The sequence below is a fragment of the Drosophila melanogaster genome, chromosome X (assembly GCF_000001215.4).
Source record: "Drosophila melanogaster chromosome X".
Taxonomy (NCBI): Eukaryota; Metazoa; Arthropoda; class Insecta; order Diptera; family Drosophilidae; genus Drosophila; species Drosophila melanogaster.
In genome coordinates, this window is record NC_004354.4 from 7,665,912 (window position 1) to 7,682,070 (window position 16,159).

At 41.4% G+C, this 16,159-nt stretch overlaps 1 protein-coding gene and 3 long non-coding RNA genes across 7 annotated transcripts in view; 1 reads left to right on the plus strand and 3 right to left on the minus strand.

Moving 5' to 3' along the window:
• Window positions 1-12,948, plus strand: part of ct (cut) — a 70,432-nt gene extending 57,484 nt beyond the window's left edge. For 2 of the 3 annotated variants that reach the window (NM_080025.2, NM_001258636.2), the window contains 2 exons: window positions 4,980-5,397; window positions 5,493-12,348. In NM_080025.2, the coding sequence (NP_524764.1) occupies window positions 4,980-5,397; window positions 5,493-8,706 (3,632 nt within the window). In that variant the 3' untranslated portion in view covers window positions 8,707-12,348. Of the gene's footprint in view, window positions 1-4,979; window positions 5,398-5,492 lie in introns of all 3 variants that reach the window. The other variant, NM_001272381.2, reaches the window with a different exon arrangement.
• A 471-nt stretch (window positions 12,949-13,419) lies between these two features.
• On the minus strand, window positions 13,420-13,710 carry lncRNA:CR45667 (long non-coding RNA:CR45667). The gene has a single exon (NR_123829.1). It is a non-coding gene; the product is annotated as a long non-coding RNA:CR45667 (long non-coding RNA).
• A 346-nt stretch (window positions 13,711-14,056) lies between these two features.
• On the minus strand, window positions 14,057-14,609 carry lncRNA:CR45666 (long non-coding RNA:CR45666). 2 transcript variants are annotated; one of them, NR_123830.1, is made up of 1 exon: window positions 14,057-14,609. It is a non-coding gene; the product is annotated as a long non-coding RNA:CR45666 (long non-coding RNA). The 2 variants fall into 2 exon arrangements; NR_123831.1 differs by having other exon boundaries at window positions 14,364-14,609.
• Window positions 14,610-15,090: 481 nt separating this feature from the next.
• On the minus strand, window positions 15,091-15,367 carry lncRNA:CR45665 (long non-coding RNA:CR45665). The gene has a single exon (NR_123832.1). It is a non-coding gene; the product is annotated as a long non-coding RNA:CR45665 (long non-coding RNA).
• Window positions 15,368-16,159: the final 792 nt, after the last annotated feature.

The following is a 16,159-nucleotide window of genomic DNA, read 5'->3' on the forward strand; positions in this document are numbered from 1 at the left end:
AATAATTTACAAACGGTTTGGGGTTTTCCGTGCGCCCAGGTCAATTCCCTTTTTTCCCTTCGTTTAAGCGAGTAAAGTTTGCTTGAAAACCACAAACGCACAAAAACTGTTGACAGGACTGTGGATATAGAAAAAAGTAGCAAAATATGAAAGACCAGGGAAGATTTAAGTGCTCAATTGAAACTCGTTTAGCATGGCGCTCAAAGCCAAGGCAAATACAGCGCAAAAAAAAAATAAAAAGAAAGAAATTACGCGGCGTATACGTAATGACAAAAGCGGAGCGTGGAGTTCAGAGGAGTCGAAAGGCAGAAAAGAGGAAGGCAAACGGAGCCATTATAGCAGCTAATAATACTAGCATATTAACACATAATTTTCAGCAGGCACCGCCGTTGTCATTTATTTGCTTTTAGCCAGGCCAACTCGGGCCAAGACAAAAAAAAAAAAAAAAAAGAAAAGAGAGTGCGAGTGCGAATGCCTAAGAATAGAACCAAAAACACAACGCACACGGTATTCGACAAAACAAAAGCATTCCAAACGCCAAAAGATGCGGCTGAGTAAAAACAAAAAGAAAAATAAAAAAGCTAGGCAGACTGCCACACATTCATTTGCGGCCGCTTCACAAATTATTTGTCACAAGCCATAAAGCGGGCTAAAAGTGTGTGTGTGTGTGTGTGTGTTGATGCCACACGAAGAAAATGAAACAAATGCTGGGAGATATTGCTCTGACTAAGTGACCAACGGGGCGTATCAATTCCTTCGCTTTTACGCGATTCTCGGCCCCCTCTCAATTGTATTTCATTTTATTTATACACATTAAAGACAGGTACAGTGCTAGGGATGCGCATATGCCGATAGTGTGGTTAGCCATTATATCGAAATGATATATACCATTTCAAAATACTAATTTGTATTTACACAAGCATATTATCAAAACTATATACACAGTTAGCAATCTTTTAGTGACATCCCTAATGCACTAACACTTGGCCGTGCAGCCATTAAAATATTGTTCATTGAGTGGCATCGCATAAGTGTGGCGACTCATTGCGGTAACAAAAACAGACAGATGAGGTGGTTTTTCTTTTGGGGGGAGGCGTTGGATTTGACTGCGTGGGCCGGCCAAACAATATACATAAATTAGCATAAAGCTCGCTCAACAATTTTCATAAATCTGACGATCGCCAGCAACAACAAGAGCAGGCAGCGAGTAGCGTAGCTAAAATTTATTTTATTTTGAATTTCTTTGATATCTTTTGTGATGAACGAAATGAGGCAATCAGGAATGAAAGAGCCCCGGCCGAAGAGTAATGGCCTCCGATCAGGGAGTGCTAATAATTTGATGAGGACTAACCGAAAAATACTGTAATAAAAAGATAAATAACAGAAAAAATAAGCAGACAAACTGGGAAACTTTTTAAGCCCACCGCCACACACTCACACACACACACACACCAACCAAATTAATGTTGCACATGTCGTGTTCGTGCTTGATTTTTGTGCTTTTTATTTTGCATATAAGGCAGCTAATTACTTTGAAATGAACTTTGACAACAGCAGCGAAGGATGGCGGCCAGGGAAGTGGTCTGAAAGGTGGAAGAACAAAGCGAAATCATGACGAAAACAAATTAAAATGCAAGACAAAGTTGCTGCACGTTACCCATTCCATCCATACATCGAATTCTCCTGGCTGCTGCCTCTGCCTCAGTCTTAGTCTCAGTCTCTCTCCCTGCGACCCAGTGCACTAGCCTTCTCTGTCGCACCACCCTCTGGCCGTCTCTGTCTCTCATATTTTCTGCTTAATTGCAAGACAAACAATGAGTGCGAAGGTGCCATTGGAACGGGTTAAATGGCAAAGAGCGTTTTTTTTTTTTGATAACAGGTGACGACCCTGGCTACATACTCTGCAGTGCAGAATGGGTTCACATTCGTTCCCGCTTCCTATCCTGTCGAAACTCTTCAATTCGCCATGCTACGTTTGGTTTCTGCTCAGCTAGAAGAAGAAGCCTCCAATTTCGTTTCCAATTCCATTTGAAGCTTCTTCCCTACCCTCTCCAAAAGCCCACTTGGCCTTGTCTTCCGTTTTTTTTTTTTTTTTTTTTAATTGACACTTCTGCTAATACACAGAAGCAACTGACATGAAGCGGGCGGTGTGGGGTTTTCGAAAAACGGGGCCCAAAGGAGTCACTGAGTAGGGGGAAAAGGAAAAACAAATGACTGGCATTTTAATTAGAAAATTTTTCTTGCAATTAATGCAAATTGCGTGCGTGTGCCAATTTCAATGTGCCGTTCAATTCCGTCCTCCTATATTTCCCCCCTCATATACATATTTATATATACATATATATATATAGATATATAACCCTTTCAGATCGACGCGACATGTTGAAGTACGATTACATATTTGTGTGCTGGCAAATATTTATTGTATTAGAATAAAAAACAAACGAATCAACCCCAAGGCCCCAAGACCTTCTGGAGCTGAAGCAGCCACTTCACTCTACTGTCTGGGCTCCCGCTCCTGGGTTCTTCGTCCTCTGATTTGTTATAAAAGGCAAATATTCATCAAGCAAATTGCGAGTGTGGGGGTCAGAACGAGGAAAGGGAGAGGCACAAAGATGGGATAGATTGTCATATAAAAATATACGATATATATATATATATATATATATATATATTTGGTATGTGCTAGACAAATATGATAGCTCATATCTGGTGCGCATATTTCCCCCATCCGATTGCCGGTCCGAAATCCCTTTGAATGACAATTTGGTCAACATGTTCCTCTCTAATAAATTACAAAACAAAAAATCCAAACAGCATCTGGGGATGGAGAACGGAACGAATGGTGTGGGTTACACAACACACAACGGAAAAAATAATGTAAATCGCAGACAAAAAAGTGGCCAACGGTAACGACAAATATATATCCATATCTGCTGCCTCCAACTACCGAAAAACCTCGCTATCTATATCTCCATATATATATATATAGTAAAAAGTTGAATGATGGCCATAAAGGATGGCAGCGAAAGTTGGGCCAAAAAACTGCGGGCAACTTCAGGAATATAGGATGGTTTGGTTGGGGGACGACAGCTTTGTCTGCTCAGCAAATGAAATGCGCCACGTGAGACTCTTAAATTTTTGCCAAAATATTAAAATGATGGCTACAAAGAAATCGCGTAACAAATGCTTGGGGTTTCCTAATTGGCATTTGATTTTGTTAAATTAACTCTTGAGTTCGAAAATGAAGCAAGGCTTAGTTTTTGGAAAACCACTTTCTTCCCATACGTAGCCCAGCTTTAAAGCAACCTACTAGAGTAGCAATAGTCGTTCCAACACATCCCAAACCACATTTATCCAGCTGGCCACAATCATCCACTAAGACCGCTTAAGCTGTCTGTGTCTGACCAACGCCATACCATCGCTTTGTTCGATCCCATCTCTGGTCTGGGTCATTCCAGGTGTCATCAATGTCATCTTCGACTTTATAACACAAAAACACTTTGTAATCCCCAAATGAAGCGACGACAAGGAGTCCATACATAAAGAAAAAAAATTCCCACAAAATCGTTTTTCCAATTTTTATTCCATGGAAACGAGAGCAAAAACCAAATGTGGGAGTGGAGTATCTATTGTAGTTGGCCATTTTATCGCCCTTATCCATCTACTCTCGTATCTGGGGAGTTCAGGCCCATACTACTATCACCCTATTTTTCAAATCTCTCGCTTCAATGGCTGTCAGCCAGGATGTTGAGCGGAGGAAAGAGGAAACGTTACCCGGTGCCTGGACATTTGTCATTCATGTGTTGATTTCCGTTTCCGCTAGCGTCCGATTCTTGCAGTTTTATTTGCAACCAAGTGTTTGCTCCTTTGGGCATCGATTATGCTTGGCAATTGTAAAGCGATTTTCAGTTATTTCATTTCGCTGACCATTCCCCAGCTTCAGCTCTCCGCATTGCGTTCCATTCCGCTGAACGTGTGCGGCTGATTGATGTTTTTGCTGTGGCAGCCACAAAAACATGCCGCAGGACATCACACAGGAAATTCAATGGTCCCTGCTCGGTCGCCACGCCAAGTATGGGTTTGGGCATGTCCCTGCCCGGTCGCCATATCAAAGTATCAGAGTGTGCATGTGGGTGGCTCGAACCACTTGTGTGATTATTTTGCAATTTACCACTCGATTCTCTGTCACGAGAAGCAAAAAGTCAAAAAGCAAAACGCTTCTCCATTTCGTTTTCAATTGAATTTCAGCAAAACAATTTTCAGTTTTACAATTTTTTCAAGCCCCTCCCATTTGCACATTTTTTTTTTTGTATTTCCTCCGACCGCTCTCAATTGCAATTGAATTCATTCATTTATTCATTTCGTTTCGTTTATTCAACTCCTGGACGCTCGCTTCGATGAGCATTTCCCTGGGTTTGAGGCCAGGCGCGTGCCAAATTAGCGCAACGCTTTGCATCGAACAACTATTGAGGTCCAGAGTTGGATGGCAAAACTCAGGTTTGGGGATATACAAAAATAAAATAACACGAATTTACACGAATATTTTTTTGTACACCATTCATGAGAAACGTTTGTGTTTTGTATGCTTGCTCGCTGTTTATAATTGAGCCGCCCCATGCCCCTTGGGGCATTCGAAATTTCTGTCAGTGCATTGGCTAGGCGGTTTGGCAAGAGGCGTGGCATTTGGTGGACACTTGGCGGGACCCTTTCAACTGCAGCGCCGCTTTATGGCCGCAAATTCGCTTTGGCTTTTTGAACGCTTTATGGCTTAATTGGTTTCGGTCTGGTTTGGGTTCTAGATCCCAGGTCCCAGGTTCATGTCCTCTTCCACTTCCATGTCCATGTCCTGCCAATCGAGCGAGCATACCCCATATAAATGATCCGTCTTGGCATAAATTTTTACAGCATTTAATGGGCTTTACGATCATCTACCTCCTACTAATCTGAAATATCATCCATCTCCTTCGTCTTTGCAGATTCTGGACTGCCGCAGTATGCGGGTCGTGGTGCCGGCGGCGCTGGCGGCGATGATTCCATGTCCGAGGATCGGATTGCACATATCCTCAGCGAAGCCTCCTCGCTGATGAAACAGAGCAGTGTGGCCCAGCATCGGGAGCAGGAGCGTCGCAGTCACGGCGGCGAGGATTCACACAGCAACGAGGACAGCAAATCGCCACCTCAAAGCTGCACGTCGCCGTTCTTCAAGGTGGAGAATCAGCTGAAGCAGCACCAGCATCTTAATCCCGAGCAGGCTGCCGCTCAGCAAAGGGAAAGGGAACGCGAGCAAAGAGAACGGGAGCAGCAGCAGCGGCTGCGGCACGACGACCAGGACAAGATGGCTCGTCTCTACCAGGAGCTGATTGCACGCACTCCGCGTGAGACGGCTTTTCCAAGGTAAGTTTACAAAGGGTTTTTAAAGTATAAGACATAATTTTCATTTTCTGAACAGTATCCAATACATTAAACTGGTGTATCTGTTTCTCCCATAGCTTTCTCTTCTCACCCTCGCTATTTGGAGGAGCCGCCGGAATGCCAGGAGCAGCCAGCAATGCCTTTCCCGCCATGGCCGATGAAAATATGCGTCACGTCTTTGAACGTGAGATTGCCAAGCTGCAGCAGCACCAACAGCAACAACAAGCTGCCCAGGCTCAGGCACAGTTCCCCAACTTCTCGAGCCTGATGGCTTTGCAGCAGCAGGTCCTCAACGGAGCCCAGGATCTCTCGCTAGCTGCCGCTGCAGCCAAGGACATCAAGTTGAACGGTCAGCGATCCTCGTTGGAGCACAGTGCCGGCAGCAGCAGTTGTTCAAAAGATGGCGAACGAGATGATGCGTATCCAAGTTCCCTACATGGTCGCAAGTCCGAGGGAGGTGGCACACCCGCACCACCTGCCCCACCATCTGGCCCAGGAACCGGAGCAGGAGCCCCACCCACAGCAGCACCACCAACCGGCGGTGCCAGCAGCAATTCGGCAGCACCCAGTCCGCTAAGCAATTCAATACTTCCACCGGCATTGAGCAGCCAAGGTGAGGAGTTCGCCGCGACAGCAAGTCCTTTGCAGCGAATGGCCTCGATCACCAATTCGCTGATTACCCAACCACCGGTGACGCCGCACCACAGTACGCCACAGCGACCCACCAAGGCGGTTCTGCCACCGATCACCCAGCAACAGTTCGATATGTTCAACAACCTTAACACCGAGGATATAGTCAGACGTGTGAAGGAGGCCCTGTCGCAGTACTCCATCTCCCAGCGATTGTTCGGCGAGTCCGTGCTGGGTTTGTCTCAGGGATCGGTCTCCGATTTATTGGCTAGACCCAAGCCATGGCACATGCTCACTCAAAAGGGCCGTGAACCCTTCATTCGCATGAAGATGTTCCTGGAGGATGAGAACGCGGTGCACAAACTGGTGGCCAGTCAATACAAGATTGCCCCCGAGAAGCTAATGCGAACGGGCAGTTACAGTGGAAGTCCGCAGATGCCACAGGGATTGGCAAGCAAAATGCAGGCTGCCTCCCTGCCCATGCAGAAGATGATGAGCGAACTTAAGCTGCAGGAGCCAGCACAGGCGCAGCACTTGATGCAGCAAATGCAGGCGGCGGCAATGTCGGCAGCAATGCAACAGCAGCAAGTGGCACAAGCGCAGCAGCAGGCTCAGCAGGCGCAACAGGCACAACAGCATTTGCAGCAGCAGGCGCAGCAGCACTTGCAACAGCAGCAACATCTTGCCCAGCAGCAACACCCCCATCAGCAGCACCATCAAGCGGCCGCCGCGGCTGCCGCATTGCACCACCAAAGCATGCTTCTGACCTCGCCCGGACTGCCACCCCAGCATGCCATCAGTCTGCCACCTTCAGCGGGTGGAGCCCAACCAGGTGGTCCTGGTGGCAATCAGGGCAGCTCAAATCCCTCAAACAGCGAAAAGAAACCCATGCTGATGCCGGTTCATGGCACTAATGCCATGAGAAGTCTGCACCAGCACATGTCGCCCACCGTTTACGAAATGGCCGCTTTAACCCAAGATCTGGACACCCACGATATCACTACCAAGATCAAGGAGGCGTTGTTGGCCAACAATATTGGTCAGAAAATATTTGGCGAAGCCGTTTTGGGACTTTCGCAGGGATCCGTATCTGAGCTGCTGAGCAAACCGAAGCCCTGGCACATGCTCTCCATCAAGGGCAGGGAACCCTTCATCCGGATGCAATTGTGGCTCAGTGATGCCAACAATGTTGAACGATTGCAGTTGCTGAAAAATGAGCGACGGGAGGCCAGCAAACGAAGGAGGAGCACAGGCCCAAACCAACAGGACAATAGTAGCGATACCTCCAGCAATGATACCAATGACTTCTATACCAGCAGTCCGGGTCCAGGATCCGTCGGTTCGGGTGTCGGTGGTGCTCCGCCGAGCAAAAAACAGCGTGTCCTCTTCTCCGAGGAGCAAAAGGAGGCACTTCGGCTGGCATTCGCCTTGGATCCGTATCCAAATGTGGGGACCATCGAGTTTCTGGCCAATGAGCTGGGCTTGGCAACGCGGACGATCACCAACTGGTTCCACAATCATCGCATGCGATTGAAGCAACAGGTGCCACACGGACCTGCCGGTCAAGATAATCCGATACCGAGTCGCGAGAGTACCAGTGCCACGCCCTTCGATCCCGTCCAATTCCGCATTCTGCTGCAGCAGCGTCTACTGGAGCTCCACAAGGAGCGAATGGGCATGAGCGGTGCCCCCATTCCCTATCCGCCGTACTTTGCTGCCGCTGCCATTTTGGGTCGCAGTCTGGCGGGGATTCCCGGTGCGGCAGCGGCCGCTGGAGCAGCTGCAGCAGCCGCCGCAGTTGGCGCCTCTGGTGGTGATGAGTTGCAGGCTCTGAATCAGGCCTTCAAGGAGCAGATGAGCGGTTTGGATCTGTCGATGCCCACCTTAAAGCGGGAACGCAGCGATGACTATCAGGACGATCTGGAACTGGAGGGTGGTGGTCACAATCTAAGTGACAACGAATCGCTGGAGGGTCAAGAGCCGGAGGACAAGACCACCGATTACGAGAAGGTGCTGCACAAATCCGCTTTGGCCGCTGCCGCCGCTTACATGTCCAATGCAGTGCGGAGTTCACGACGAAAGCCAGCTGCCCCACAGTGGGTCAATCCCGCCGGAGCGGTGACCAATCCAAGTGCTGTAGTTGCAGCCGTTGCTGCTGCCGCAGCTGCCGCGGCGGACAATGAACGCATCATCAACGGGGTGTGCGTGATGCAGGCCTCCGAGTACGGCCGCGATGATACTGATAGCAACAAGCCAACGGACGGCGGCAACGATTCCGATCATGAGCACGCCCAGCTGGAGATCGATCAGCGTTTCATGGAACCGGAGGTGCACATCAAACAGGAGGAGGACGACGATGAGGAGCAATCGGGATCGGTTAATCTGGACAACGAGGACAATGCGACTAGCGAGCAAAAACTGAAGGTGATCAACGAGGAGAAGCTGCGAATGGTGCGAGTTCGCCGGCTGAGCAGCACTGGTGGTGGTTCCTCTGAGGAAATGCCAGCTCCCCTCGCACCACCGCCTCCTCCGCCAGCAGCTTCTTCTTCTATCGTTAGTGGAGAAAGCACCACCAGCAGCAGTAGTAGCAGCAACACCAGCAGCAGCACACCGGCGGTAACCACTGCAGCAGCAACTGCGGCAGCCGGTTGGAACTACTAAAGTAAAAAAATTAACAGAACTAAATATAAATTCAGTGCAATGTGTAGAGAAGCGGAGATGGTTAACGCGTTTACTTGTGATTAAGTTTGAATGTTTAGACGATGTGAGGAGCCAGGAGACATACATACATATATATATTAATAGCACTTAGGCTCTAGAAAACTATATTTTTTTGTTTTTTTTTTATTAAACATTAACTACTAAATATAGGCGTTAGTTGTAGCCGTTAAGGTAGCCTTAGGTTGAGGAGTTGTAATAGTTGTAGCTAAAAGTTTAGAGACGCTATGCGATGATGATAATTATGATGAGAGAGCAGCGCAAAAGTATTAATGAGAAAATAAACCCCATTTAAGAACCCCGACTTGCCGAAGAACTTTAACCAAAATGTCGAGATCCAATTGATAGTGAAAGATTTGATCTTGCAAAGATTTTCGATTTCGATTTTTCGATTTGTTTCTACTTGAAGACTGTAAGCAAAGGCGGTAGGATTGATAACTACAAACGTAATTCTATTCTACATACATTTTTTTTTTAAGAAACTATTATATGATTATTAGCAGTTTAGCTGGTTAAGTGTAAATAAATAATTAAATGAATGATGATGACGATTGATAGTGTACATAGATTTCTCGCGAGGCATGATCTTGCTATCGTTCTTCCTAAAAAAAAATCCTACCTTCTACCACCCTCAGCAACCGACTTGTTTAACTATCTTTTGATCTCAAGCAAAAAAACAAAAAAAAACTAATACGAAACGAAACAAAACAATGCAGAAATTGAAAGGGAAATGTGGAAGGCATGGAGTGAAAATCCAAAGTAAAAGATAGTTAAAAGCAAAGCTGAATTGCAGCGAGCAGAAAAGTTTTCCCCTATTTTGTTGCCCAAATAAAATAAAAATATGTCGATGAGAAAAGGAAAGGCAAATTGAGAAAAAAAATATATAACAATAATCTTTGTAAATTCTGAATTTACATAAAAAATCACACACATAAAATACACCTACACAACAAAAACACACACACAAATTGAGTAATTCATAATTATAGCAAAAATAAACATGCAAAATGCACTAAATTATTTATAATCTAATTATTCTATACATAATTATATATAATTATACATATGCATATAAAGCGAAAAATGAAAAGTTTATCAACTTAGCCTAACGGTAATTTAAATTTGCATTAAACCGTAGCATAAATAACAAAAATTTTTTTCTGTGAATCTAAAATATTTAAAGGTAAAAATAGAAAACACAAACCGCATATCGTACTAAAGAAATTACACAAAAGAAAAAATATAAAAAAATAAGAAAACAGTAATCTAAGACAGCCAATTTTTTTTTTGCCTAGATCTTAAGTTTACAACGTAATCGTAATATTAAATAAATTACAAAATAAACAAACAAAAAAAATAAAAAAAAGAATCTGTTTTCCTATATGAACAAGAGACAACATAGAAAACCAAGAAGAGCAAAAAACAAATTTTAAGAAATATTTAAACCTTTTTTTTCCTAGGCTAAATGTTTAAGCTAAACAAAAAACAGATTTCTCAAACCAAAAAAGCTAAATAAATTAAAATTACACGAAACCATTTTTGCATAGGCCCAAAATTCGCCGCGTTATTATTATTATTATTACATACATATATATGAGACGAGTAATAAAGAGAAACAAATTACCAACATATACCAAACACATTTCAAAAACCTTAAAAAAATACAATTTGCGAAATTTATACAAGAAACAAAACACGAAACAACTAAAAATATTTTTAAAAAATATGCAAACAACTTTTGCCCGCTGTCAGCGAAATTTGTTACGATCTTCTTAAAATTATTATTATTTTTATCTTTTCCTCCTGTTTGCGTTTAAGTTATCGAGTTAAATACTTTGCATTTTCATACGCTTTAGCTAATGAATAAATTACATCTATATGGATATGAGATAAACAAGTAATAAATAAATATATATAAAATATATACAAAATATGGATAAAGAAAGTTGAGCTGAGACAAAAACCAACACGACACGTTGACATGGTTCGCAACTTTTAGTTTTAATTATTTCTTAAATACAATTTTTTTGTCTTCGTATTTTTATTATTATTATTATTATTGTAATTATAATATAAATATTATATATATATATATATATATATATATACATTAAAAGAAGGAAAAAGCGAATACACAAGCGACAACATACCAATAATACATGAACATGATCGAAACTTTATCAAATAAAAATGTTTTCTTAAACGAAAAAAAACCCATCGATATCCTTTTTTATTTTCCTACAACAAAAAACCACCAAAATCGCAGAAAATGCCGCTGAGGAACGAAAGTACTCGCAATCTCTTGTAATCCCGCAATCTCGTGACCCCGAATCCCCAAAAAACCCAAAAAAAAACGTCCGCCGGAAGCTCCAACCCTTTCCCCCAAAACAAGAAAAAATAAACATCAGACACAGAAACACTCTGAAATTGTATAGCATACTTTTGGGAGTTCCGAGATGTCGAAATGCTCCCTCGCCACCCAGCCGATATAAGCCTATATAGGACCTAGTTATATATATGCATGATCAGCATTTTTATACATACCATTAATAGTTATATTTATTAACAATATGCGGTGCTAGCCAAGTAAAGTAAAACGTACAGATATTAATGAAGAAAATGCGCTGACCCACATTATATGTATACATAACAACATACATACATATATATGTTAGTAAAGTGGGCAGTGGAAATTTTTTGCATAGATCCGTACTGCTCCAATAAAAACATACGTAATTAATTTTAAACAAAGCAATTAAAACGGAAACGTTTGTTGATTCAAATCAAAAGAGTTGAGCTGTAAATACGATATATATGAAATTATCCTTCCAATTCGAAACACACACACATACATTTTTTATACCGACTAAGAAATGATCTGTTTTTTTAGACCTTTAGACACAGATATCTGAATATACATGAATATAAATGAATTTAAGCCCATGGTGATATGCGCACACACTCCACTCACTTTGCCAATTGTCCTACCTTTTCTTCTTTTCCACCCACTACATATTAGCTGTACATAAGAAAATGAAAGACCGAAATATAGAGGAATCCCAAATTTATGGATCAGAAAGTAATAAAATGAGAAAACAAAAACCAGACCATATCAATATTATGTTTAAAGCATAAAGAGTAAGAAGTCGAAAGGATATACAAGCATGTTATTTTAGCAGATCCGAAAACAAGTAAATAAAAACAGACTTGAAATAACCATATAGTGTTAACCAGCAGATATACATATATACAAAAGTCTCTATATAAAATAACGACATATATTAAAAAAATGCATTCAGTACTGTTGAATGATGATGAGATCCAGAACAAGAACAAGAAAAAGAACCGTAGTTAACACATAGAACAGATCTATTGAACCGATACCAAACCGATTCCTTTAGTTTTCAACCGACAAAGATCTTGATGAGGACAGCCAGCTCCGTTTTTCAGTTTGAAATCCGCCCAAAAATGCAATGAACATAAAAAAATGAAAACCAGAACAAAATAAATGCAAAACGAAGCGAGGAGAGTAACAAAAATTAAGGAGATTCTTAAGCAAATTAGCAAAATGTGCCCAAAACAAACAATTAAAAAAGAAAAAGCAGCAAAAATATCAAAAATATACATATAAACAAAGTAAATAGAAAAACAAAAACCGTATATAGTTATATATATTATACATAGATATTAAACTTAAGCACATACAATTTTTGGCAACCTCGAAATCATTTTTTAAGACCTAAGCAGAAGCAAAACTTAAAAATTAACCGAAATAAACGTAAAAAAAATAAACAAAACAAAAGCAAACATTTTTTTGTAGCATTTCTTGTATAAATGCACAAGAGCATAAAATTAACAACAAACCAAAATAAATTAAAAGGTAATGAATATTTTTTTTAATTAAGCTAAACTCAAATTGTGTTTTTGATTTCACACTCATTGAGAAAGTTTTTCCAGCAAGCGGTTTGCAAAGAAGACAAAACCAAAGCGAATTAAAAAAATCAAACGAGAAAAGGAAACAGCCACGAAAATTATCAAAATATGAAAATGACGCGAGAAATGAGAAACACGAGATAATGCGAATATAAATAATAATAATAATATGATTAATAAACTAGTTTATATAGCATGTAAAACTGAACAGAAAAATCAAATTCAATAAAGACGAATCTACTGTATTCCAATACGAACGTAACATTTCATTTTGGGGAAACGAATAAAACTGAGGTAAAAGTTTAAAAATACTTTCAGAATGAGTTGTGCCGATTTTCCTTCAGGGCTTCTACAGATTGAATTTAATTTAAGCTGATTGCTACGACACTATTTTGAGATAGATGGCGGTTTCAAAAAGCTTTCGATCTAGGGGTGTGTACTCGCTAAATCGAGTAGGTGTCTCTGCTACTTTGGATGGTGTATTTACTTAGGTGAATTTGGGAAAAGTAAAACGTTAAAAAAGTAACGGCTTTATAACTAACCTCAAAACAATGTTTATTTATTGACTTTAATTATAAAAAAGGATCTAGTGCAATGTTGATGAACACAAAAGAATAATAACACATTCATGTACTTGCCTTCTCCATTTACATTATATTTTTGTTGATGTTTGTATATGTTGAGACAACTTCCATTTGAAAATATTTCACAAAATTATTTTTTATTTTTCACAAACGCGCAGGTTTTATATATGTATTATGCCGAAACCGATTTAAGAACAGGTTTTAAAACACTTTTAAAACCTCTCACCGACGCAGGAGGTAATTTTTACATTCAAACCGACGTGATCAAAAACTTCGGCCGGTAAACGGTAAGCGCAAAAGGACGACGGGTTAGACGGTAAGCTTGGGATGATTCGCAATAGCAGTTGAAATGTGGGAGAGTGGATAACGGAGTTTTCAACGGCAAAAGGAGCATAAATGTGTCAGGAATTGTAGTATTATCCGCTGCATAGCTCATTTGAAATGAAATGTACAACATTTTATAGACATTTCGCAATAAATTTTATTTTTTGATATTTCGCAATAAATACAAAATGTAATTTTAATTTAAATTTTTTCCAATCTTCCACTTCCCAAATAACAGCCCGCAATATTGCGAATCAAATTTTCTTTGGTATCTTACGAACACATTTTTAACTATTATTAAACACTTTTGGGGCACTTTAAGCCGCCTGCGCACCAGCGCAAAGGATCTGTCGACCCTAAATTAAAACTGCACTTAAACACATAAAAAAAATACACTTTACACGAAAACGGTAAATTAAACGGTACTTCATTCCTTACCGACAAGTGCAGCCATTTCTCCGTGCTTTTGTACCTGCGAACCGACGGGATCGAAAACCGAAAGGCAACTAAATGGCAAGCTTACGGGCGATTCCGGGGAGAGCGTGCAGTTGTGAGAGTGGAGAGTTCACAAGGAGGTGACAAAGAGAATGAGTTTACGGTTATTCAGGTTGGGTTTGCGAGCTCCAATGTTGTGTCACCTGCAAAACTGTATCCGATCATAAGTCGCCTGCGCACCAGCGCAAAATTGAAACGGCACTTAATCACATACAAAAAATACACTTCACACGAAAACGGTACTTCATTACTTACGGACAAGTGCAGCCATTTCTCCGTGCTTTTGTACCTGCGAGCCGACGGGATCGAAAACCGAAAGGCAACTAAATGGCAAGCTTACGGGCGGTTCCGGAGAGAGCGTGCAGTTATGAAAGTGGAGAGTTCACAAGGAGGTGACAAAGAGAGTGAGTTTACGGTTCTTTGGGTTGGGTTTGCGAATTGCAATGTTGTGTCAACTTTAGGACTGCAAAACTGTAACCGATCCTGTATTTTGTCTCTCTTGATTTGCGATGAATCGCAAAAGCAGTTGTAATGTGGGAGAGTGGATAACGGAGTTTTCAACGGCAATAGGAGCCGAAAATGAAAGCGTATTAACGGTTCTTTAAGATTATTATTTGTATTTTGCAACTGCACACTGTCAGGACTTGCAGAATCATTCGCTGCACAACTCATTTGAAATTAAATGTGCAACATTTTACAGACATATCGCAATAAATGTAAGATGCAATAAAATGTGCAAAATTGTATTGATATTTCGCAATAAATATAAAATGTAGTTTTAATTTAAATACTTTTCCAACAGCACGCTATGATGCGAAACAAATTCCCTTTGGTATCTTGCGCACACCTTTTTAACAATTATTAAACACTTTTGGAGCACTTTAAGCCGCCTGCGCACCAGCGCAAAGGATCTGTCGACCGTATATTGAAACTGCACTTAACACATAAAAAAATACACTTTACACGAAAATGGTAAATTAAACGGTACTTCATTCCTTACCGACAAGTGCAGCCATTTCTCCGTGCTTTTGTACCTGCGAACCGACGGGATCGAAAACCGAAAGGCAACTAAATGGCAAGCTTACGGGCGGTTCCGGAGAGAGCGTGCAGTTATGAAAGTGGAGAGTTCACAAGGAGGTGACAAAGAGAAAGAGTTTACGGTTATTCAGGTTGGGTTTGCGAACTCCAATGTTGTGTCACCTGCAAAACAGTATCCGATCCTAAGTCGCCTGCGCACCAGCGCAAAATTGAAACGACACTTAAACACATACACAAAACACACTTCACACAAAAACGGTACTTCATTCCTTGCCGACAAGTGCAGCCATTTCTCCGTGCTTTTGAACCTGCGAACCGACGGGATCGAAAACCGAAAGGCAACTAAATGGCAAGCTTACGGGCGGTTCCGGAGAGAGCGTGCAGTTATAAAAGTGGAGAGTTTACAAGGTGGCGAAGAGAGTGAGTTTACGGTTATTCAGGTTGGGTTTGCGAATTGCAATGTTGTCTCACCTTTAGAACTGCAAAGCTGTATCCGATCCTGTATTATTATGTCTCCTTCGATTCAGCGCAATTATGAATGCGGCAGAGTAAGTGGAGAGAGTTGAAGGAGACGACAAAAAAAAGGAGTTTACGGCTCTTTAGCTTGGGTTTGCAAATTGCAATATTTCGTCAGCTTTGAGACTGCACAACTTTGTTAAAAACTGTCCGATTCTAAATTGCAATAGCTCCTCTGATTCAGCTAGTCGAGCACTTTAATCTTATAACAAAACATTTATACAACTTTTTTGAGCAATTTTTCGCTAATTTTGTATCATTCAAAAGGGCTAAAAGTCATTCAAAATTTGTAATTGCATTAAAACTCCAGATTTTAATGCAGTTTTTTAGAAAATGTAGCCACAAATATGTGAAGGTATCACAATTTAAGATGGGTGTCCCATTTTTAAATTTATGGGGTTGAAAATCCCAGGTTTTGGCCCAACTTGACGTAAGATAAAAACCCCACTTTTGCTCATCATAACTTAGCCAAAATTATTCGGATCATCGAATGAAATACCTTCCTC